Source organism: Ammospiza caudacuta, chromosome 21, assembly GCF_027887145.1.
Source record: "Ammospiza caudacuta isolate bAmmCau1 chromosome 21, bAmmCau1.pri, whole genome shotgun sequence".
NCBI classification, from domain to species: domain Eukaryota; kingdom Metazoa; phylum Chordata; class Aves; order Passeriformes; family Passerellidae; genus Ammospiza; species Ammospiza caudacuta.
In genome coordinates this window covers 1413713-1436658 of record NC_080613.1, presented here as the reverse complement: position 1 = coordinate 1436658, position 22946 = coordinate 1413713, and the positions used below count along the sequence as shown (strand labels likewise).

The 22946-nt window shown below is 50.0% G+C and overlaps 1 protein-coding gene across 1 annotated transcript in view; it reads left to right on the top strand.

The window, feature by feature from the left end:
- The window catches only part of CRB2 (crumbs cell polarity complex component 2), a 30708-nt gene extending 7762 nt beyond the window's left edge, over positions 1-22946 (top strand). The window contains exons 2-13 of the mRNA XM_058818276.1: positions 990-1679; positions 3481-3676; positions 4085-4224; positions 4664-4846; positions 5724-5837; positions 13994-14932; positions 15695-16251; positions 17089-17254; positions 17663-18530; positions 19310-19426; positions 19812-19938; positions 21788-22946. Coding sequence (XP_058674259.1) covers positions 990-1679; positions 3481-3676; positions 4085-4224; positions 4664-4846; positions 5724-5837; positions 13994-14932; positions 15695-16251; positions 17089-17254; positions 17663-18530; positions 19310-19426; positions 19812-19938; positions 21788-22015 — 4325 coding nt within the window. The 3' untranslated portion in view covers positions 22016-22946. The remainder of the gene's footprint in view (positions 1-989; positions 1680-3480; positions 3677-4084; positions 4225-4663; positions 4847-5723; positions 5838-13993; positions 14933-15694; positions 16252-17088; positions 17255-17662; positions 18531-19309; positions 19427-19811; positions 19939-21787) is intronic.

Sequence of the window (22946 nt, the reverse complement as noted above, 5' to 3'; positions counted from 1 at the left end):
GAACTGTTTTTTTGTTTTTTTTTTAATATCATGTATCCTACTTAATCTCATTTATATGGGCTAAGTTTGCAGTTCAGTGGGCACGTCCCATCACATTTCCGATGGTGGAGTTGCTTAATGGGACAAGAGCCTTTTAAACACTCCTTGGAGGGGACAGCAAGGCATTGTGGCTCAGTGTGAATGAACTGATCACATCCATGCTCCCAGATTTAGGGGAATCTGGTCTCAACATCAGTTCCTGGTTATCTGGTTGTTGGACTGGTGTTTTGGCTCAGTAGGTTCTGATCCAAAATGCCATCAGCACGGTGATCTCAGCAGTCTCTGCTCTTCCTTGCTAAAAAACGTCCTGCTGTGTAAATTTACATGTCTAACAGGAGGAGAGGGTGAGGGTCAGTGGTTATCAACCTGAGCTGCCTGATGTAATCAGAGACTCTGTGAAATGTGCCCGTTTGAGTTTGCCTTGGGTTATTTATGGGAGCATCTTCAAATCACTTCTGGATTAGCTGAGAAAAAAATGTATCCCCAGAAGGAGCAGCTGGGACATACAGAGCTGCAGCCAACACCTGAACTCGCCCTGCCTCTCTGGATTTCCAGGCACAAATGCTGTGCCCTGCCAGTGAAAGGGGTCATGGAATTTTACACTAAGTTAATCTTGTGAATGGATTTAAGGTGATATGTGTCACTGCTCTCAAAGTGACTCATGGATGAATAAGCACAAGTAAAATAGTTGGTTTGTGAGTGTCTCCTGAAAAATCAGGTAATTGGTTACCCAAATTGGCAAGAGATTCTTGATTGTCACCAAATGAAGGCTGTTATCTTCTTTATAGTAGATGTTTGATTCTCCAATATCATCCTCATCTCCTTGCTAGTGCAGCCCTGTGGAGTGTGGAATTTAGCTGGGCAGTCTGTGAGCTGTATGTGGGGATTGGCAGAACTTTATTCTTTAGAGCTACAAATGCTGACTAACAAAAAGTCTCTTTTCTCATCAGGAGCTTCACGCTCAGAAAATGACAGTGGCTGTTCCTCGTCCCCGTGTGAGAATGGGGGGAGCTGTAAGGATTTGGAGGTAGGATACCAGTGCACGTGCCCTGTGGAGCCTGTAGCCTACATGGGCATGAACTGTGAACTCCTGTACGATGCTTGCACTGAACGTGGCTGTCCTGCCCACATGACCTGCAGCCGGACTCCAGGGCTGCTGGAATATGACTGCGTGTGCCCAGCTGGCCCCGCAGGTGCTGCCTGTGGCAGCGTTGATGAGTGCGAGAGCAGCCCTTGCCCAGACCCTCGGCTGGAGTGTGTGGATAGCCCAGCTGGATACTCCTGTAGATGCCCCGCTGGAGAAGGCTGCCGGGCAGGAAGCTCCGTGTGCTCCAGCCAGCCCTGCCTCAACAACGGCACGTGTGTGGCGGCTCCGGGCGGCTACCGCTGCCTCTGCGCGCCCGGCTTCGGCGGGGCCACCTGCGGGGACGACATCGACGAGTGCGCCTCGGGGCCGTGCCGGAACGGGGCCATCTGCAGGGACAGCGCGGGCGAGTACAGCTGCTTCTGTGTGCCCGGCTTCCAGGGCTCCCACTGCGAGATCGACATCGACGAGTGCGCGTCCCGGCCCTGCCGCAACCACGGCACCTGCCTCAACCACATGGACCGCTACGAGTGCCAGTGCGCGCCCGGCTATGCAGGTACCGCCGGCCCTGTGCCAAGGGCTCTGGGGCTCGCTGCGGCCGGGCCGCCCTGTGCCAGGGGCTCCGGGGCTCGGTACGGCCCGCCCTGTGCCAGGGGCTCCGGGGCTCGGTACGGCCCGCCCTGCCCGCGGGGCTCCGGGGCTCGGCACCTGCCTCACCGGGGCTCTGCATTCCCGCAGCGGCTGGGGATGGCAGTGAGCAATTCTCTAGGGCTGCTGGCAGACGCTTCCGGGCAGTGCTTGAGGCCCTGAATTCCATGTGTGGGGTAGGTGTGGAGAGACAGGGATCCAGGAGTGGACTAAAACTGGACGCAGGTATAGGCACAAGGTAGCTGTGATTAGTTCTCAGCATAAAATTAAGGGAGATTACATAGGAAGATATTTATCATCAGTGTTTCCAGGTATAACTTCGCTTTGCTGACCTGGCCTGTAGTTCTTTGTCCTGTCCAGCAGGATTTTTCCAAGGGAAGTACTTGTCTTTTGGAAAAAAGTGTCTTTTAGCTGGAGCTTTCCAATTCTTTCATGCCTGGCAAATATTTATTTGGCATATGATTTAAGTGTTTCTCTTTTGTGCATCTGTGCCGATAGTGACTCAGAGAGGAATCCACACCTGTGAGTTATCTGTGAGGGAGGCAGTGGGGGCCTCTCCTTCCCCCAGCCCTGCTTATCGGGGTGGAATGGGGTGGAATGTGTCCATGTCTGCCTGGTACCACCTCGCACATGAACTTTCTCAGCCTTCCTCCTGTTCACAGAGGGAGGTGTTTAAGGAGTTGAGTTGCTGTGAAGGAATGCTGCTGATTACCACTGGAATGAGGAGAAGTTACAACTTTAGGAATGTAGTCCCTGATGCTGACTCACTCTCTGATAAAAATGAAGAGAGATGAAGGAGAAACAAGACATTTTTTTTATGTGGGCCTTAATGTTACTGGTGATTTTGAGTATCAAGCATAATTCTGTCTTTGCAAATCAGTTTCTTTTTTTATCTTTATGCTGAATCCTCAGTTCAGGATTGTGGCTTCCCTGCCAAAGGAGCGATAAAGTGACCCAGGCAGCTGGAGGAGTTTGTTGTGCTTTGAGTTATTCTGATGTCAATCATGAGGCTTAGCCTTGGGATTTAGTTCTTCATCCAGAGGTTTGAGCACCATTGGCTGGCAAGGCCAGGTCGTTTCCTGGTGCTTGCAGCTGGAATTTGGGTGAAGGAAGTTTTGTGTGGGTATTGAGGGGTTTGAACCAGATTAGGGGGCCCACATTCCGCCAGGATTAGGATGGCCCTGCCCACTCTGTGGGGAGCCTTTGCCAAGGAGGGCAGATTAGATGGATTGGAGGTGCCACTGTAATGAGTGAGGTTTAGAGGTGATGCCAGGCCACAGGCAGCTCAAAGAGGTGCAATATAGATAAGATAATTGCATAGAAATCTTTCATGAGGTCTTGTTTTGTCAAGGAGGTTAGGATTTTGTACCAAACAGGTGTTACTTACTGTGACCAGTAGTGGAGCTAACATTGCATTTTTAATAGCATTTCCCAATAAAATCACTTCCTAACATCAGGTATTGCTGTACCCAGTGTTTTGCACTACTTTAGTGTTTTTTCCTGGGTATCACAAAGCAAGATACAAACAATTGAGCTAAATGGAATTTATTTTCAGAGAAGCAAATAGAGATGTACTCTGGTAGTCAGCTGGGGTTGATAACTGATGATAAAACAAGATAACTCTTGTGATTTCATCTCAGAATTCCAGGCAGCACATATACACTTCTGTGGATTTGTAACACAGATATTTTTCTGTTTTTTTAACAAAGGTGTGAACTGTGATACTGAAATAGATGAATGTGCTTCAGACCCTTGCCAGAATGGGGCGCTGTGCAATGATCACGTTGGGTTCTACACCTGCACCTGTGCACCAGGTTATGAAGGAACCCAGTGTGAGGTGGACATCAATGAATGTGAGAGCCAGCCATGCCAGAGCAATGGGACATGCCATGACCTCATTGACAGGTGAGAAACCAGTGCTGGGGGGCAGTCAGACACCAGGACTGATCTAAAGGTCTCCTCAGTGCAGCCTGTGAAAATCAGAGTAGAAAGCTATGGGGGGAATTGGATTTAGTGTTTTGTACATTGAGTGGCAGTAACAATGATTTGTGGCAATAAGGGAGAAGCCCCCTCCCAGCAGCAGAACTCCAGGGGTGCTTAAAGGAAGGGAGGAACAAACACAGAGGAGTGGTTTGCAGAGCATGAACAGCACAGGCCATGCTGAGAACATACCTGTCTGAATTTACCTTTCCAGGGGTAAGGTGTGAACACAAGTGGTGTGAGCATTGACAGCTGAGCTCTTTTGCCCATTCCTCACCTGGGGCTCTGCTGTCCAAGGCTGAGCTGATCCTTGCTCTGTTTGGTGTCCCACAGCTACCATTGTGACTGCAGTGACACCGGCTTCGAGGGGACCCACTGCGAGCTGGACATCCTGGAGTGTGCCTCTGATCCCTGCCACAACAGTGCCACGTGCCTGGAGGGAATCAAGGGCTACAGCTGTGCCTGCTGGCCAGGTGGGCTGGGCCTCTCTGCCCCTGGAGTGTGTGGGCACACAGCCGTGGACAGCACGTGCTTGTAGCTGTGTTGGAGAAGTAGAGAATTAATGACCATACTGCACGGCCCCTTGTGGGTTTTCATTGTCTGGAACAGTGGTGCTGCACTGCTGCCCTTTACAGGTCATCCCAAAATCCAGCTGACCTGCAAAAATCACCCTGATTCCCAACCATAAAGTTTTCTTTCCATTTTCTGACATTTTCCATCATGAGGTGATACTTTCCTGTAAATTGATGATTTTGGTTCCTGTATTTGACCTAGTGGAGAAATTGAAGGGCCCAGGGACTCTCTGCTAGATGAGATTTGGGGGTCATGTTCCCTCCTTTGATTGAGGCACAGCAATTGGGAGCTGAGCTGCAGTGAAGCTGTGCAGGTGCTGACAGCAGTGTCTCGTGGCAGGTTACACTGGGCAGCACTGTGAGGAGGATGTGGATGAGTGTGTGACAGAGCCCTGCCACAACGGTGGCCTGTGCCTGCAGCGCTCCAACCCAGCCCACTACGGGACACAGCCCCACTTCCCCAGCAACTTCAGCTACAGCCAGGCAGCTGGCTTCCTGTGCCAGTGCCAGCCAGGCTTTACAGGTGAGCTGCACAGCAAATGTCCATCCTGTCTGCACGGGCTGGGGCTGCTCTTTGAGGGGATGGGCAATGTTATCTCTGCGACAGAAATCTCTTAAGGACTGTACTTCAGAGGGGCTGATGCATCAGGAATGTGCTTCTGCTTCCATTACAGACAGCTGAATGTCATTCCTTGTCCAAGATTGTCTCCAGGCTGAGGCAGCAGCCTGTGCACTTCCCCATGCTGCCATGGATGCCCTCTGGCTATGCAGGTGCCAGGGTGATTTCCCTTTGACAGTCTCTCGTGCATATGGCAGGATTCTTCCTTAGGGGTATCTCTGAAATTCCTCATCAGAGGAAGCTAACTCCCTGGAGTCACAGATTACTATTGTGGGTGTTTTCTTGGTGAGACTACTCTCATGGCAGCAACTGTATAATCAGAGTGGGACAAGAGGAGTTTCTTGGTATGGAGCTCTTGGAACTAGAAGCTCTGTGGATGTTCCACTGAAATATCACCCTTTCCATGGATTGGAGACATGTGTAAAAGGCTGAATTTAACAGCTAGGGAAATTCCCTAGTGAGAAGGCATAAACAATAATACTTTATTATTTTATGAGAGAAATATGAGTGTTTGGTCCACTGTTGCACAGATGGGAATGGTTCAGAAGTTCTGATCTTGCCAGTGTTTGAGACTGGAGAATCATTTCATACTTCATTGGTCCCCATTGTTCCATGCTGGTGTTTGTGGGCCAGTGCCTGCAGAGACATGCTAGACTTCAAAGAATTCTTTTCCATTTTTAGATTAAAGAAAAGAAGTGCAAAACTTAAGACTGCACTTGTCATTTTTTTTCAGTGCTGCACAAGTGCACTTCTGAGGTGTGTTTGTGTTTTCACTCTCCAGGGGACACCTGCTTCACCAACATTGATGAGTGTGAGTCCCAGCCCTGCCAGAACGGAGGGCTCTGCCAGGACCTGGTGAATGGCTTCCTGTGTCAGTGCCCACCTGGTTATGCAGGTAACCTGGGGAAGGGGTGCCTGGAATCAGAGCCTCCTGCTTGGCTAATGCTGAGCTGCTGCACTGCTGCCTGGCTGCAGCATTCCAGGGTGAGAGGGCAGCACCGAGCTGGGTATCCAGGGCATCTGAATCCTGGAGTGAAAGTTACCTGGGAGAACTGTGGGGGTCTCTATATGTGCAGGAAATATATAGAAAACCAGCCTTTAAATAAAAGAAGGGATGTTTAACGTTCTATGTGCCACAGATTGTACTGGCTGTAACCAGCACATAAGCATCTGTAAAACATCTCCATTGACTAACACCCTGGGATGATAAGAGCCAGCCATCTTTGGCTGAAAGCAGTGATCTGCTATGTTAGGAGGTCAAAAGGTCCTTGTGATGTGAGCAAAGGAAGCCCTCTCTGTTTACAAGGGAATGAGGAGTCTGGATTCTTCCCCACATGCCCTGCCTGACCCTAAGGGTTCAGTTTGTGGTTGAGAATCTGTGAGATGGTGAATGTTAGTCCTGTTGGGAAGGTCCTCTGCCAACTGGTACTAAACCTCATCTTTCTTTTAAATGTTCATTCTCAGTCTTCTTCATCTTTAAATTCCACATGTGTTGAGCAATTTAACATCAGAGTAGTTTATAAGAAACGTGATCCCAGCACAATCCTGGATTTCTGGATTTTAGATGAGGGTAACTTCTCCACAGTGTTACCAGGCTGCCATCTCGTGGGAAAAAGAAACACTTGAAGCCAGAAGAAAACCTTGTCCCTTAAGTTGCAACAGCAGGTAACAACATTCCAGAGGCCTCTCAGGCCTTTATGGCAAGGGAACATTTTCTGTTTTCCTTCTGTGGTTGCAGCGGTTGAGCTGTGTTGGTTTAATTCTGCCCAGCTCTTTCCTCGGAAGACCTATTACTTTCATTCCCAGAATGTAAAATCAGCTTCTAGTTAACACCTTCTGTAACTGGGCTGAATTATTTGTGGGGTTTTCTGACCTATCTCATTTGCTAATTTAGGCCAGATCAAGAAAAATTTGCTTTTGTAGATGACGCCTTTGAAAATGAGCTTTTATCTAAGCTTGTTATTGCTGCTTTCTGAGGCAGTTACAATGCTGTACTCTGAACTGAGATCTTGTCCAAAGAGATGGTTTAAAGTTTATCCTTCTTGTCAGAATTCCCACTCACATCTGTGCCCTGTTCTCTTTTCCTCCTGCAGTGCCCCAGCACCCACACAGAGCTCAGAATTTCATTGTACTTTGCCAAACTGCAAATCTGTTTAATCCTTTCCAATTCTTAGTGTGCTCATGGGCAGAAAAGCTGACAGAAACATGGGCTGATGGGCAAAGGAGTGCTAGAGTTCATTCTGTTGCATCAAATTTGGGTTCATTAGTACTTGAAGGGGATTAGAAGCAGGTTGCTCTTCTGGATATGACTTTTGGTAAAGGACTTTGTCTCAGCTGAGGTAGTTCTGACACATCAACCCAGCAAAAGGCTGGGAGCAGTCTGTGAGATCACTGAGTGTGTGTGGAGGAGTGAAGCTGACAGGGAAATAATAGCAATTAATCTCCCCTCCTTTGTCAATTAATCCCAGTACAGTCATGCTGGGTAAACAGCTTATTACTTCATATTAGGATCACAGAACAACTTTGTGAAGCTTCCCATAATGTTTCTCTTCAAAACCCATTTCTGTGGCAGCTTAGATCTGCCATGAACTTGGGTTTAAGCTGCCTCCACTGATTAAAGTGAACTTGCTACTCTGATGAGGAATGCTTTCTTGGGGCGGCAGGGGTTCCTTCTGTGTGTTTGCTTCTTCAGTCTGAGGAATTTGGGGAGTGTTGGGATAACAATGCAAGTCAAGAGAAATTGCTTCTTTGCAAATTAACTGCTTCAGTGCTCTCTCAGTGTAGTGCAGGCAGATGAACCTTCTCTCTGAAATGCAGTTGTTGCAAAAGTGGTGCCTGATTCCTGTGAGAACAAAATAACGGGTCCTGAAGAGTCTGTTCAGCACATGGTTTGTGCTTTAGCAGAGGATATAGGTACCCTGAGGGGATACAGGAAATGCAAATCAAAAGATTTCGTGGGTACTAAATGAAGTGCAAAGGAGAGGGAATCTTGCATGCTCTTGGAAATGATGGCAACTGTGGTCAAGAGACAAAGCATATTAGGAAAGGTCTGTCTTTTAGGGGGAAAAGAAATCCAACAAAATGAATTCTGAATTAATTTTTTTTCAGAAATGGTTTCAGTCCATCAGGTACTTATTAGGCAATAGGTTAGGCCAGGATGAGAAAAAGACAGGTACCTTCATTTGACATGGGCACTGATTTTAACCTGCAAAAATGTTATCACTGAAGTTTGGATCATTCACTCTTTAAAAACTTTTAAACGTCCTGAGTGCCCCCAGTGGAGCTACTGAGGGCACTCAGTAGCTGTGCTCAGGCAGAGGAGGCTGTGTCCTGCAGCAGGCACTGTGGCACCGGGCAGCCCCTGCCATCGCAGCCACCCAGCCCCGGGCACTGGCACCTTGTGATCATGGGAACATTCTGAGCTCTTCTGCACGTGGCTGAGGAACACTTGTACTTTCATGAGGAATCAGAAGGTGATGTGGTGTGAATGTGTCCCGGTATAATTGGAGAGCTTATTGACCATCTCACTTTGTTCAGCCATAATGTCTGTCTCCTTGAAGAAATAGAAACCTTCTGTGCAGCAGCTATAAATGGTGACTCTGTAAGGGCGCCAGCCCAGATCAAATGGGCTTGAATTCCTGGGTCATGGGTCGGGAAATAAATGGGAGATGCTTCTTCCTTCTAACCACCTTTGGATAGATGTAATTTTTTTGTGCAGGTATTTCTTAAGTCAGATTTGTTTTAGAGACGGCACCTCTAGAGCAAGGGCAGCTAAAAGGTTAAGATAGTAAAGAGATTAGAGGCCTGTTCCACCTTCAACCAAATCCCTTTTGGTAAATATAGCTGAAGGGAGCCAGGAGCACTTGGTGAGGCTCCCCCCCTTCCCTTCCCTTCCGCTCCACATTTCTTCTCCCTGCTGGATCACAGCTCCATGTTAATCAGACCTTTTGACTTCCCTGTCATCTGATCAGAAGGCTGTGAGTGCTGCAGTCCAGAGCCTGCTTGTGCCTGGTGCCAGGTGAGAGCAGAATCTGTGCTGAGTGCAGTGGGGTGTGATGGATTTCCAGGCAGTAGTGTCCAGGTAGACTCTGTGTGTGTATGTGGAGACAAATGTGTGGGTGCATAAACCAAAACAGGCATCTTTTGGAAGACATTGAATGTTCTGTAGTCTTCACAGTTGTTACACTTTATTGTTGCAGTAGTGGCTGAATGTGCACAACTGCCTGTTTGTTTTCTCCTGAGCAATAACAGAAGGGTCAGAGTAGCTAACAGAGATTATGTTCCAAATCTGTGCTGGGATAGGTCTGTGTGTGCACAGGTCTGTGGCTGTCCGAGAAGTTTTGACTCCAAACAAACACTCACCATATCCCTCCCACTTCAAGTATCTGTAAAAGTGACTGGCATGTTTGGATTGAGTAAAATTACAGAAGTGAAAGGGAGTTGTTGGAACGCTTTTTAAAATATCTTAGTGATACTGCTCATGCAGATTCCAGACAGTGACATGTGGGAGGCTTTGTTTGCTTGGACCTGACATTGATACAGAGACTCCAAGTTTGGGGAAAGGCTCTCAGATAACATTTCTTCACAGAAATAAGAAAGTTCTCTGGGTCCTTACAACGCAAAAATACAACTCTGCCTCCAGAAATTTTGTAATATGAAAGTAGCTATATTAAAAAACAAAATAAAAACAAACCCCAGAACCACAGAGGAAAAAGGAGACTGCAGCAGCCAATTTAGTAAGGTGGCTAATGAGGAAAGAGAGAGTTTTGATTGTGTACTGCTGTGTCTGAACCCGTACATTCAGCATAATGCAGGGAATTTCTTTCCATCCAGTTTGACTTCAGGGAAACAGACCATGGTCATTAAAACCTGAGACTTTTCTTAGTGAATACAGCAGAGTGGAAATGTCTGTGCTCACAGATCACTGGAACAGGGAACAGGGAGAAGGAAAACTGCCTGATGGACCCTGATTATTCCCTCACTAATGAATGTGCAGCAGGGCCCGGGTTCACTCTGCATTTGGAACTCCCCTTGTTCCTATGGTTTAGGTATTGCACAATGGTGGAAATGCAGCGTTTTGGCTTAGCCTATGAAAAGAACATTTTGGCCTCATTCAGGGACTCTGGCAGCTCACCTGGAGTGCAGCAGGGGCAGGGGATTGTCTCCTGGCTGTGCCCTGCTGAGCTGAGGCTGTGGGCACTGCTGGGCACTGCAGGAGGCAGGGAGCAGCAATATGCTGGAGCACACATTCCTGGTGTCAGCACGGACAGGGGCCAGCTGGGAGGGTCAGAGCCGGGCTGGATTAGACCTGGGCAGGGCAGGGCTCTGCTCCCCCGCTCCAATCCCTTCTCGTGGGACTGGCACCAGCCAGCGCCTGCACACACGGCCCTGCCAGCCCGGCCTTTTTTGTCATCACTCCCCCCCTTCACCCCCATTTTTTTCCCTTTACTGTCACCAATGTCCACAAGGAGTCGGCCATGAAATCTGTGCTGATTGGCGTGATCCTGAGGGGAATTGTTCTGCTGGCAGGTAATGAGATGTGTACGGTGCTTGCAGTGTGTCCTGCTGGTGTGTGTGTGCCTGCCCAGGGCAGGGGCCTGGCTATGTGCTGCGTGCTGCCTGGGGGCATCAGGAGGAACCAGAATTGATTAGAAAGGAAGAATGTTTTTATTTTGAAGAGACCTAAAGTTTTGCTTTGGAAACTTTAAGGCGAGGAATTTCTTTGTTGCACGGGTCTTCCTGGCAGCTCCACAGTCGCCGTGCTGCAGTTGTGCCTTGTGGGGCAGCGTCAGAGCCCCCGAGGCGCCGGCTCTGTGCCCCTCACCTCCGGGTGAGCTCTGCAGACACAGAGGTGCCTCCCGGCTACTTCTGGGAAACGCTGGTTTTGCTTTTACCGATGTTTTGCAGTTTCCATTTTCAGTATTGATTGAAAGCTGCCTTGTGGAGAGTGGGTTTGTGGCTGTGGCTCAGGACGAGCCCTTCGGTGGTCAGAGCCCTCCGCAGCTCCTCCCGCTCCGCGCCCCGAGCGGCAGAGCAGGGGTTGCCATGGAAATGGCAGCAATTGTGCAAATATCATTGTGTCGGGGTCCGTTTGTGGCGGCTAATGCTCTGCCTACCCCCTCTCCCTCCCCTCCTTTTTCCTTTTGATAATCATAATACAATCCCTAATTAGGATGCAGCAGGGAAAGGTGGTTAGGAATTCAAATGCCTTACGGAGAGGGCAAGGCGGTGCTGGCCGGGCAGCCCTGCTGAACTCCCGTGTTTCAAGGAATAGACCTTGTCCTTCAAGGTTTTTTGATATCTGACAGCTAAATTAGAATATTTCACTTCATTTGTGCTTATTCTTTTAACATTTTATGTATCTGTTGACGTATATGATTCTTAGACTGTATACAATGACTCTTTGCTTATTAATAGCAGCCAGTAAATCATTCCCTCCATTCAGGCAGTGCTGAACTGTGTGGATTTAATCCCACTTGCATCTACAAAACAGAACTGTTCCCACCACAGCGGTAACAGCCCGAACGTGGGGAAGGATTTGTATTTGAATATTTGAATATTCTGGAGGCTGTGAAAACTCAGCCACTTCTGAGTGTTTCTGACCCGGTCCCTGTGGGTTGGTGGCTTGGGGCTGTTACCTCAGACACAGCTGGATTAGGGGAATGTTTGAAATCCTTGACTCCAGATAGCAGCCTTTTAGATACCACTTGTCTGATTGTCAGATAACAAGTTCCACTGCTTTGCTATTGTTAGTCTTTAACTAGATAAGGAACTCATTAAACCTTTGAAAGTCTCCTAATGGTGTAATGAATCAGATTGGTTGTTTTACTATTGATGGCTCAGATAAAAGTAAACATTTCAGCTATGAAATTTAGAGCAAACACAGGAAAGTACTACTTGTTTACAAGAATAACTTGGTTTTGTTACTTGTTTTTGTTGAACAGACTCACATACCCCAGTTTATTTTTTTAAATAAACCTGAAGAGGGATGCCTGTGCTGCTCTTAGAAAAAAACAATTAGTGTTGAACAACTTCTTAATATCTACTTCCCAGTGGGTCTGCAAAGAAACAACTGTCCATGTCTTGGAGAAGATTGCAATAAGAGATGTCCAGGAAATGATCTGTACTTTTGGAAACTGCAGCGATGTAACTCCAGATAACTGCTTACTAAATCTTCCAGGAAAAAAAATGTCATTAGCCAGATTTTTAGAACTCTTGTGCAATCTACTTTTCACCCATTTCAAACAGATAATCTAAGAAATCAAACCAGCTGCATCCCTTGGGAAAGCCTGGTGTTTAATCAGCCCCAGCTTGGGGCTGTGCACCCACCCAGGGGACTCCAATCCCACCTGGTGTGGGGGGCTGGGGGCAGGAACAGCCAGGCAGGAGCTCCTGCTGCGTGAGAGCTGAGACCTGCTCAGGCTGGGAATGTGGAATGGGAAAATGGGCCCCTCCTGCCTCCCAGCCTTCTCAGAAATGCAGAAATTCACGGCATCTCTCTTTTGTTATCCAAACCAATGTTATCTTCCCGTCATTGTCTTGGTAAATATCAGCAACTCTGATCTGAAACAGCAGCATCTCTAGGATTTGGGACTGTACCAAACCTCTTTCCTTATTCAACAGCCTCTCCCCTTCAATCTGACTGCACACTTGCCTCCTGCAGCTTGGAGAGCCCAAGAAAACCCACCCCATCTTCTCCCAAACTGGGATTCCTCAGGCCCAGTGATGTCCCTTATGCTCTATTTATTCCCACACATTTCCTTCGTAGCTTTGTGCTGCAATCTCAATTCTGTCCCTGCTGTTCCTCTGCTGAGCAAGCCCAACAGTAAGAGGAAGAGGGCTGTGCTGAAGATACTGTTTCTTACAGAACAGCTCTGGCACATCTGCAAAGTGCATCTCTCTTTCAATGCTTCCCAGAGCTCTGTCCCTACACTGGCACAATCAGTTTGGAGCTGGAAGCTGCTGCTCATCTGTCTGCAGAGCTCAGGGGACAAACCATCACTGCAAATATTCAAGAATCTGTATCTTTGCTGTTTTTATTTTTAATCACATATCAAGTCCAGCTCCAGTGCTCCTAGTGCCCCATCTCCCCTCATCTCTGTGCCCAGGCAGCTCTCTAATCTCTTTGACATGCACATTCTGTCTGGTGGCTTTTCTTTACAAATGTCCTTTGTGTTTTGATTCCCCTCCTTTGTGTGTGAATTCCTTCTTTTTCTTCCTGCTGCCCTCGTTGTGCTTGCTGGCTGGATCGGGTGTAATGCTATTAGATTGGGATAATCCATGCTTGGTTTATCTGTGGGACTGTCTCTGAAGATTAGTGAAAACCGATGTTATAGGCTAGATAAAGTGAACTGGTTCAGGGCTCCTCTGTCAGTCTGGGATGCTCAGGAAAATGACAGCAGATTTTCATTAGCCAGATTTGGTAGTTTACTTGAGCCCCACTGGGATCCATGTGCTGCCAGGAGACAGCGGCAGTGCAGGACCTCACCCAGTTCATTTGTGCAGGACTGGGCTGAGCTGAAATCAGCTTAGTGCCAGCATGGCAGAGTGCCTGTGGAGCATGTTGTGTTTGCTGTTTGGTAATGAATTGGGGTTTGTGAGTTTTACAACTGGTGGGTTGTCTTGGAATTGGATTTTTTTAACTGAGGCTTTCCAGTAACTTCCCATTTTACTGCTGTCTGCAACACTGGTGCCTGGAACATGCTCCAGTCAGATCTACAGACCTACCTGGCCTTTCAACATACCTAATCTATTAAGAAAAAAGCATAAATTCCTTGTCTGTGCTGTTTTAGTCCTTTCATACCTTTTGCACATTGAGCTTGGGCCATTGGGCCAGGACAGCAGTTGGTGGGGGGATTTGGGCTGACAGGCCAAAGCTCTATAAATAAATAGCACCTGGGAGGACACAGAAGTTTGGGTTTCTTGCTCTTGCATCATGAGCAGGAGCCTATGAGTGAGTGTGGGGCTCCTTGCTGGCAGCTGCTCCCTGGAGAGAACAGGGGAGGGTGTCCCAGTCCCAGGTGAGATCCCATCTCTAAATCTCTTTTGCAGGTGTGGAATGTGCTGTTAACATCAATGAGTGTGAGGAGGGTCCCTGCAAGAATGGAGCTGTGTGTGAGGATGGCATTGCTGACTATTCCTGCCACTGTGCCCCTGGCCAGGATGGCATTACATGGGGAGGGAAGAACTGCTCTGTGCAGCTCACTGGGTGCCAGACTCACGACTGCCAGAACGAGGCCTTGTGCATCCCAACGTACCGAGCTGAGAGCCACGGCCACCTGTGCCAGTGCCAGCCTGGATTCTATGATGCCACGTGCTCCACACCAACAACGTTTTCCTTTGCTTCCAGAGGGTATCTCCTCATTGAGCTGCCCGAGGACAGTGAGAGCAGGAGAGGCACGGCAGGGGCCAGCGTGTCCCTCCGCTTCCGAACCACTCTGCCCAGCGCTGTCATTTTTTACCGAGGCCGTGAAGCCGAGTACTTGTTCCTGGAGCTCCTGGATGGCGTCCTGCACGCAGAGCTGAAGAGAGAGGGTGTTGGGTACCCGCTGCTCCTGAAGGGGCTCAGAGTGGACGATGGCCAGTGGCACAAAGTGGAAGTTGTCGTGCACAGCACGGTGCAGCTGAAGCTCTGGCACGGCTCTTGTGAGGCCGGGCTCTGCCTGCAGAGCTCTCCTGTCCCACCCAGCACTGCTGTGATCCCACAAGCCTTCCTGAATCTGTATATTGGAGGTGCTGAGGGTCCAATGGCCAACAACACAGGGAGCCAGCAAGGCTTTGTGGGCTGCCTGGAGGACCTGCGGGTGGATGCTGAGGCCGTGCTGCCGGCGGATCTGCCCCTGGGGGAGCCGTCCCCGGCGAGGCCGGGCTGCGACCGCACCGAGTGGTGCCTGTCCCAGCCCTGCTTCCACGGAGGGCTCTGTGTGGACCTCTGGGCCACCTTCAGGTGTGACTGTGCCAGGCCCTATGGAGGCCCAGCTTGCTCATATGGTAAGTGCCATGGGATTGACACCTGCCAGCTCCACAGGTACTGGAGGAGCTTGGATGTCAGCTCTGAAAACAGGACTTTCTGTTTGACCAGGGGGAAAAATAAAGCAAAACCCTCTGTGGATTTTCTTTCCTGTCATTTGCTCCTGCACAAATGACTGTCAGTTTTGTGGTGCAGGTTATTCCTGGTAGAGCCAGAGGCTCTGACATCACCTTTTAACAGATCTGTGTGAATGCAGGGGAGCAGGGAAGTTGTTTTACTGTGAAAAGTTGATCTTGAGCTTCTGAGTTGAGGATGAATAGGAATATACTGCTTTGTTGAAGGAAGCTCTTTGACAATTTTGAGTTAAAATCATATCTATTTGCATTTTTTGCTCCTGTAAGGCTTGTATTAGTATTGGAGCTTTTTTCAACTCTTCTGAGCCCTAAGTATGACATGTACTGCTGTTACCAAATTTACAAATTTTAAAAGCAACTCTGTATCTCAAAAGTCCTTGAGTAAATTTGCTGGATTGGCAAGGGCTCTGCTAGACTTGTGTTTCACTCTCATGCTACTTGGATACTTGAATTTGTGTCCTCCAGAGGAAGCAAGGACATATTCACCTTCTTCTTAGTGTCACACACCTGTGGGGAGGAGCATTATTACCCTGGCACATGTGGAAAACATTGAGAAGAGACCTTTGCCCTATTCCTAAGGAGCTGCATCCCCATGCTGGCTGCATTCCCTTTATCTCTGAGCTGAAGTTTGTTTCTTTTCTCTTCCAGAGCGCCCAGCAGCAACATTTGGCCTAGAGAATTCCACCAGCTTTGCCTCTTTCGCCCTTTCTGACAGCCTTGGGGCAGACTTCAACCTCTCGTTTTTCCTGCGGAGCCGGAAGCCCGATGGTTTGTTACTGCAGGCCTGCAATGGGACAGGCCCCTGCCTCACCCTGTACCTGAGGGACGGCCAGCTGAGCATAGAGACGTCCCCTACGGACACTGTGACCTTTCCAGGGAATGTGGTTGATGGGAGAAGACGTTTGATAGCCCTGTCCTTCCAGGGAGGCTCTGTTGGTGCTCTGCAGTCAGACACGCTGGTGGAGCTGGGGCAGCTGCCAGCACAAGCCCTGGGAGCTGGCTCTGAGCTGTTCATTGGGGGGCACCCGAACCCCGACAGTGCTGAGCTCTGGGGGGGCTACTTCAAGGGCTGTTTGCAGGACATCCAACTCAACAGCCACCAGATAGAGTTTTTCCAGGTGGAGAACAACAGTGTGCCACAGGAACTCAATAGGACTCAAACTGGAAACCTTGTGAATGGCTGCATCTCTGATGACACCTGCCAGGTATGTGCTGTGTGGTGTTTGTCTCTGTGTGTGCAGGGTTTGCTGGAGTTCTGTTATTACACACAAGTCTGACTGTTGCTGATACCAGAAAAAGGAGGTTTCTGATGTATTGAAGAACACATGGTTCTCTGTGCTCCCACCTCACTCAGTATACTACATACGATTTAAACACTGAGTTTTCTCAAGCTCCCCTGTAGTTTTTGTGCTTTTAGAACTTGGGCAGTGGCTTTTGTGCTGCCCATCTCCACTTTACTGAGCCCACATGGGTTCCAGACTCCCCTCCCTACCCTGTAATCTTGCCAGCCCCTCCCTTCATCCTGTTCCAGTTGCACAACAACCTCTTCCCCAGGAATCTGCCATTTCAACAGCAGAGGCTGAAGGAGCTGTCTCCATGTGCCCTTGGATCAGAGCCTGGCTCTCCTCTGTGCCACACTTGCTGATGGGGAGGCCTTACCCCCCAATCTCGCCCTTCCTGCTTATGGTGCTCTGAAGTGTTGTCACAGCTGTGGTGTCAGGGGTGTCCTTCTGGGGACAGAACTTTGGGAGCCTCTTGGGAGCATCACAGTTTGTTTAATCTGTTCCTCACCTGTGCTTTTGTGTCTCGTTCTTTGCCAAATTGCTGGATTCCTGTTGGTCAGTGCTGTGCACAGGGGGGAGCAGGAGCTCAGGAGTTTCTTGTACAGAGACCCTTGTGCTTCCCTCAGTGCTCTTGAGTCATTGTTCCATTTCTCTCCTCTCTTGATTCAAATGCTGTGCTCATCTTCACAATTCTACCAAAGTCTCTTAGACCTCAAGATGAACTACTCTGCCCCTAAATTCCCCTGTTTTGTTTTTCAGTCTGAGCCATGTCAGAATGGTGGCAGATGCATTGTCACTTGGAATGATTTCCATTGCAGCTGTCCAGCAAATTTCACTGGGAAATTTTGTGAAGAGAAAGTCTGGTGTGAAAGTGACCCGTGTCCTGAAGGCACCACCTGCACAGACGTTGTGGCAGGATATGTGTGTAAGTTCTGTTCTCTTGCTTGTGTAAAATCTCCCCGCCCATTCCCTGTCTATAATCAATGTTCCCAGTTTGTGCTGTTGAAAACAATACAAACAAATGCTGCAAGGAGGACATGGAGTGGTGCCCAGGTACATGGGCCCAGGCAGCCTGGGCTCTGTGGGCTTGCCCTGGGTGTGACAGAGCACAGCTGAGGAGTAAAAATTGCTGCCTAAGAGCTGGATGTTACTACAGGAGGTGCAGTTGTAAACAGGAAGAGCTTTAAGGCTGCCAGCAGCTCGCCTGTAATCCTGCTCACACTAAGCTTAGGGGTTCTTAGGGAGAGAACTGCCAGGGGTGTGCCATTGGTCTGGCTCAAACAGGACACCAACTGTCTTTGAAATCCCTCATGCTCTCCCCCTTTATTTATAGGTCTGGCTAATGCAACGTTCAATAGTTATGCTGCCATTGAATTTACCACCAACACATCAGTGACCAGAACTCTGAGCAGCCTCCACGTGGAATTCAGAACCAGAGATGAAGATGCTGTTTTGCTTCGGGCTGTGGAAGAGGTGGATTCCCTCCAGGTAGCCATTAGGAATTCCTCCCTGCTTGTTGACATCAGGAGTGGGAACAGCATCGAGGGTGTGAGCTTCGTGAGCCCGCAGGCGGTCACGGACGGGGCCTGGCACAGCGTGTCCGTGTCCATGGAGGAGCCGGCCGCGCTCTCCTCGCGGTGGCTGCTCCGCTGGGACGGCTCGGTGAACGTGACCCTGCCGGGAAGCGCCGGCAACCTCAACTTCCTCAAGAACAACGCCTCGGTCGTTCTGGCTGAGAATTTCACCGGCTGCCTGGGCCGGGTGCAGATCGGGGGGCTCTTCCTGCCCTTCCCGCCCCAGCAGCCGTACCCGCAGGCCGAGCAGTTCTTGCGGGCCGTCCCGGGCAGCGTCCGCCTGGGCTGCTCCGGGGCCGACGTGTGCGCCTCCAGCCCCTGCCTCAACGGCGGCACCTGCCAGGACCTGTTCGACGCCTTCGGCTGCGGCTGCAGCGCGGGCTGGGCGGGGCCGCGCTGCGAGGCCAACATCGACGACTGCCAGCCCAGCCCCTGCGTCCACGGGGACTGCGTGGACGCCGTGGCAGATTTCCAGTGCGAGTGCTTCCGCGGCTTCATCGGGAAGAGGTGCGACATCAACGTGGACGACTGCGTGCGGCACCAGTGCCTGAACGGGGCCACCTGCGTGGACGGCGTGTACGGGTACTCCTGCAGGTGCCCCCCGCAGTACTCGGGACCTCGCTGCGAGTAAGTGCCCGGGCTGCTTTCATACAGGGGCAGGGGAGCCTCCAGATAAACTGCACTTTTACTTTGGGACACTTCGGGAAAATTTTTCATTGCAAGCATCTTGTAGCAAAGAACCCAAATTCTGCTGTGACTTGGAAGGTGCTGCCCAGGTCCAAACCCTCACTGACAGGGGTTCAGCCTCGTACAGGATAAGGATCCTTCCTTTTGATGTGGTTTTTCCCATGCTACCTTTCAGAGCTGGTTGAAGGGCACATACTCTGGCCCGTTGTCATTTCCCTCTAGCACTCCCATCTTCTCTATGACTTGATTCCCCTCTGCCATATTCCTATGCTGATTTAAAACAAAACATCTTGTGCCAGTTCAAATGGAACATGAAGTTAAATACTGACATGGTTGCATTTCAGTTATCTGATCTATCCAGGATGATTTTCCTGTTGTTCCTGCTGCATGCTGGGACAGTTACCTGGTACTGGCATTATCCTTCCTGGGGCCTGGCTGTACTGTTCCAGCAGTGTCCTGTCCCTGCCTATATTTTCATTAGCAAGAACAGGCCTGTCTGAGTACTGAGAGCTCCTATCTGTTCCCAGGGCATGATCCAAGGGAATACTCTGATGTTACAGATGATTTCTGAGACTATTCCCTTTTTCACTTATGTCAAACTCCTTCCTAGAAACACCAAGAAACAAGCATTGTGTTTATGGCCCCATTGCCCCTGAGCCCCAGAACACTGCCCTTCCCCAGAACCTGAGTGCTTTAAGGCTGTCCCTTGCTCTCCCCAGGTGGCCGTTCCCCCCTCAGCAGTGTGGCAAGAACTTCACCTGCTTGAACGGTGGCAGGTGCATCACCGAGAGCTGGGGAGCCAACTGCTCCTGCAGGCCTGGCTTCACTGGAAGGAAGTAAGTGCTGCTTCACCCTCCTCCATGTCCCTGTGCCAGTCAAACAGCTGCTCCTAATGGGAACACGAGCTGTTGCTTGGAGCAGAGGGAAGCTTCAGATCATCCAGCTGCCAACACCAGTTTTTGCAGTGAGAACTGCTTCCAAGGTTTTTCAAGCACACTGGGCTGTGCTGGAGACCCGTGCTGGCCTCAGTCCCGTAGAAAACCACAACAGGAGGGTTGGTGTGACCAGGGGAGAATTTCAGGTAGTTTGACTCCAGAGAAAGCACCTGGAGAAGCTGCAATGGGCGCTTTTCAAACAAAAGAGGCTTTTTTCGACTGGATGATCTTGTGTTCTATGGCACAGGAATATATAAGACAATTCTAATACACTCTTCTCTTGCAGCTGTCAAATCAACATAAACGAGTGTGACCCGAACCCGTGCCAGAACGGGGGCACGTGCCAGGACTCGGAGAACAGATACGAGTGCGTGTGCAGCGCCAGCTTCACCGGCGAGCGCTGCGACATCAACGTAAGCACTGCCTGGCCCTGCACTCTGCTGGGCCCTTCCTGCTCTGCCCTGCCTAAAGCACAGCTGGGCAGTCCTCAGTGGGTTCTTTTCTCTGCAGTGCTGCTGCTTATTGGTCTCCAGCACATAAATAATTGCAGTAAACGCTCCTCAGTACCTGCATGTGCTGCCATATGGCTTTTGGGGCTGTCTCTCCACATCTCCATAGATTTCACAACTCTTTGGACAGAAATCCAACTCTGCAGTTGACCCAGGTTCCTGGAGAGTGGAATTTCATTTGGTGTTTTATCTTGGATAAGAGTTACTAAACACCTGCCCTCTGCAAAGATCATCTGAGTAGAAATGGATGTTTGGAGAAGGGAGGTTGGATAAAGTCAGGCCAAGAGTGGTTCAGTCTGTGTGAAAAGCTGAGTCCTGTCCCTGAGCTGCCCATCCTGTGTGCATAACCCAAGTGTTTGGGGTGGGGCTGGGATCCTTCCTGGGGGGAGGTGGGATCCCTACCCGTGCTTTCTCTGTGAAGCTGTTGCATGGACAGGCAGCTTTTTGGGTAACCTGGGAATGTACTAACCCATCCTGCATGGAAAGGGCTCTGTGCCAGGCGGGGTTTGCTGCTGTTGCTGTTACCCAGGGCTCTAATGCACGTGCCAAGGTCACCCTGACATTTCCAGTTTGCATGCACAGACTCCTTCAGGCATCTCTATCTCCTCTGTCCCAGGACATTTCTGTGGATTCCTTGTATTCATTTTCATCACGCTCCCCTTGTTTTTCTTCACTCTTTCCATTCCCTCCGTCCCCCCTGGTGGGGCAGGGAGGGGCTGGGGATGGTGCTCGTTTCTCCCAGGGACAGGTGGAGCTCAGCTGAGCTCCCTTTGCTCTCTGCTCCCACAGCAGCAGCTCCGGGGGCCCCTGCTGGGCCCTGGTGGTGCAGGACTAACCCGCATGCTCTGGAACTAACCCTGCACAGCACTCGGCTTTGGACAGGCTCGGGGAATCCACCTGCACTCCAGGCATTTGGAAAGGGCAGAAGGGCGTCTAGATCCCCTGGGAATGTTCCTTCTTTGCTCTGTGACATGAGCATAGACTGAATGGCATCAAAAAACTGTAAATGATCCAGCTTGAATTATTTTGGTTTTAGCTGTAAGGTGGCCGATACCATTGATAGCAATAAGAAATATCTTATTTTTAAACTTACTGTAATTTTAAAACTTTGTTTCATGACAAAAATTCCACAGTTGTTTTAGTTATGTTGGTGTCCTCCATGTCATCCTTGATTCCACCAGAATTCTCTCCTCAGTACTTGGGCTTTTTATCATCTTCATCTCACATCCATGTCCTGACCTCTTCAACATCTTCCCCTTCTTGCTGCAAGTTCTGCAATTCTGTTTCACAGTTTAACAGCTTAATCAATTCTCTGCTTTGCCATTACAGGCATTAAGGCATCATTGAACTTTTTTTAAGTATCATTCCCCTGCTTGGGGAAGTTTTTTGGGTTACTGAAAATTCACATTACTCTGCATTTATTTTAAAGGTTTTTGGGTTTTTGGTTGGTTGGTTGTTTTTTTGTTTTTCTGTTGTGTGTTTTTTTGGTTTTGTTTTGCAACACTGGTGACAACTTTGCCAGTGCCACCTGTGTATTTTAGTCTGATATGGATAAGAAGGCACCTTTGAAGACTCCCACTGTAGACGCTGAGTGAACTGGCATTTACATCTTAAGGGGCTGTCTTGCTGTGAAAAAGTGCTGTTTTCTGCTTTTCTAAAAACCTTTTTCTCTCTAATCTGACCATTTTGGTCAGTTATTGGAGTTATTGTAACCACTGGGGTTTCATTGTTTCTCCATTAATTTCTTTTACAGAAAGGGACTCCAGGTGCTCTCTTCCCCTCCCCACTAATTGAAGTAGCTGTCCCTGTAGCCTGTGGCTCTGTGCTGCTCCTCAGTATTGCTCTCATATTCATGGTTCTCACGGCAAGGAAGAGGCGCCAGTCCGAGGGGACGTACAGCCCGAGCCAGCAGGAGGTGGCAGGAGCTCGGCTGGAGATGGACAGTGTCCTAAAGGTGCCACCCGAAGAGCGCCTAATCTAGGCCCTGCCGTGCCCAGGACCTGCACCTGCAAGCTCTGCCTGCACCTGGAGCTCTTCCAGCCCTGGCAGCAGCAGATGCAGCCCCTCCCCGTTCCCCTAAGGCCGCTCACCAAGAACGGACATCGCGGCCGGCTGGGCTGGCGCTGCTGCACTCAGCGGCTCCAAGGGAGCCTCTGCCCCCCCGTGCCCTGCCCCGGGCTGCCGTCGCTCATCTCAGCAGGAGCTGAAGTGGCTCTGGCTCCTGTCCTCTCCCAGGCAGGAGAGGCACATTCAATCTGCTTTCCAAGGCAGGGTGACCGAGGCACCTGTGCAGGTTCAGCTCCCTGAGTCCCACTCAGGAGTTGGGAAGGTCGAGGCTGGTTTGTGTATTCTGCTCTGGTTTGTCAACAGCTGAAAAACATTCAGACTGTCTCAGCTCAGGTGTGTGAGGTTTTCAGAGTCTTCAACAGCAACAGCAGCTGTGACCTCCCTGTGACAGCCCTGTGTTGCAGGGAATTGTCAGGAATGATCAAAATCCTTGTATCAATCAGTACTGAATGCCCTGGTGCTGTTAGACATTCCCATGGGTACCGTGCAGGGAAGGGACAGGCAGGACTCTGGGAGTTTGGGCCAGTGCTGGAGCTGCCACATGCTGGACTTTGGGTGTGCTGGAGGGGACAGGGGAGCAGAAAGGTCGCAGCCTCCTGTGCATTCCCTGGGCTCCGCGGGACAGGGACAGCACAGCGCAGCTGAGGGAGCGCTGGGGGCTGACGGGTGTGAAGTGCAGCTGCGTCCTGGTGGAAGCTCTGAGTAACTGCCTGTTCTACCACAGCAGCGAGTGTGGGCGCACCTCAGCCACTCCTCGGTGGTGGGAGCAGTCGGGGCTGCGGGGGCTGCCCTGCTCCTCGCACTGGCTGCAGCCACGGCGATTGCCATGAAGAGGAGGAGAGCGA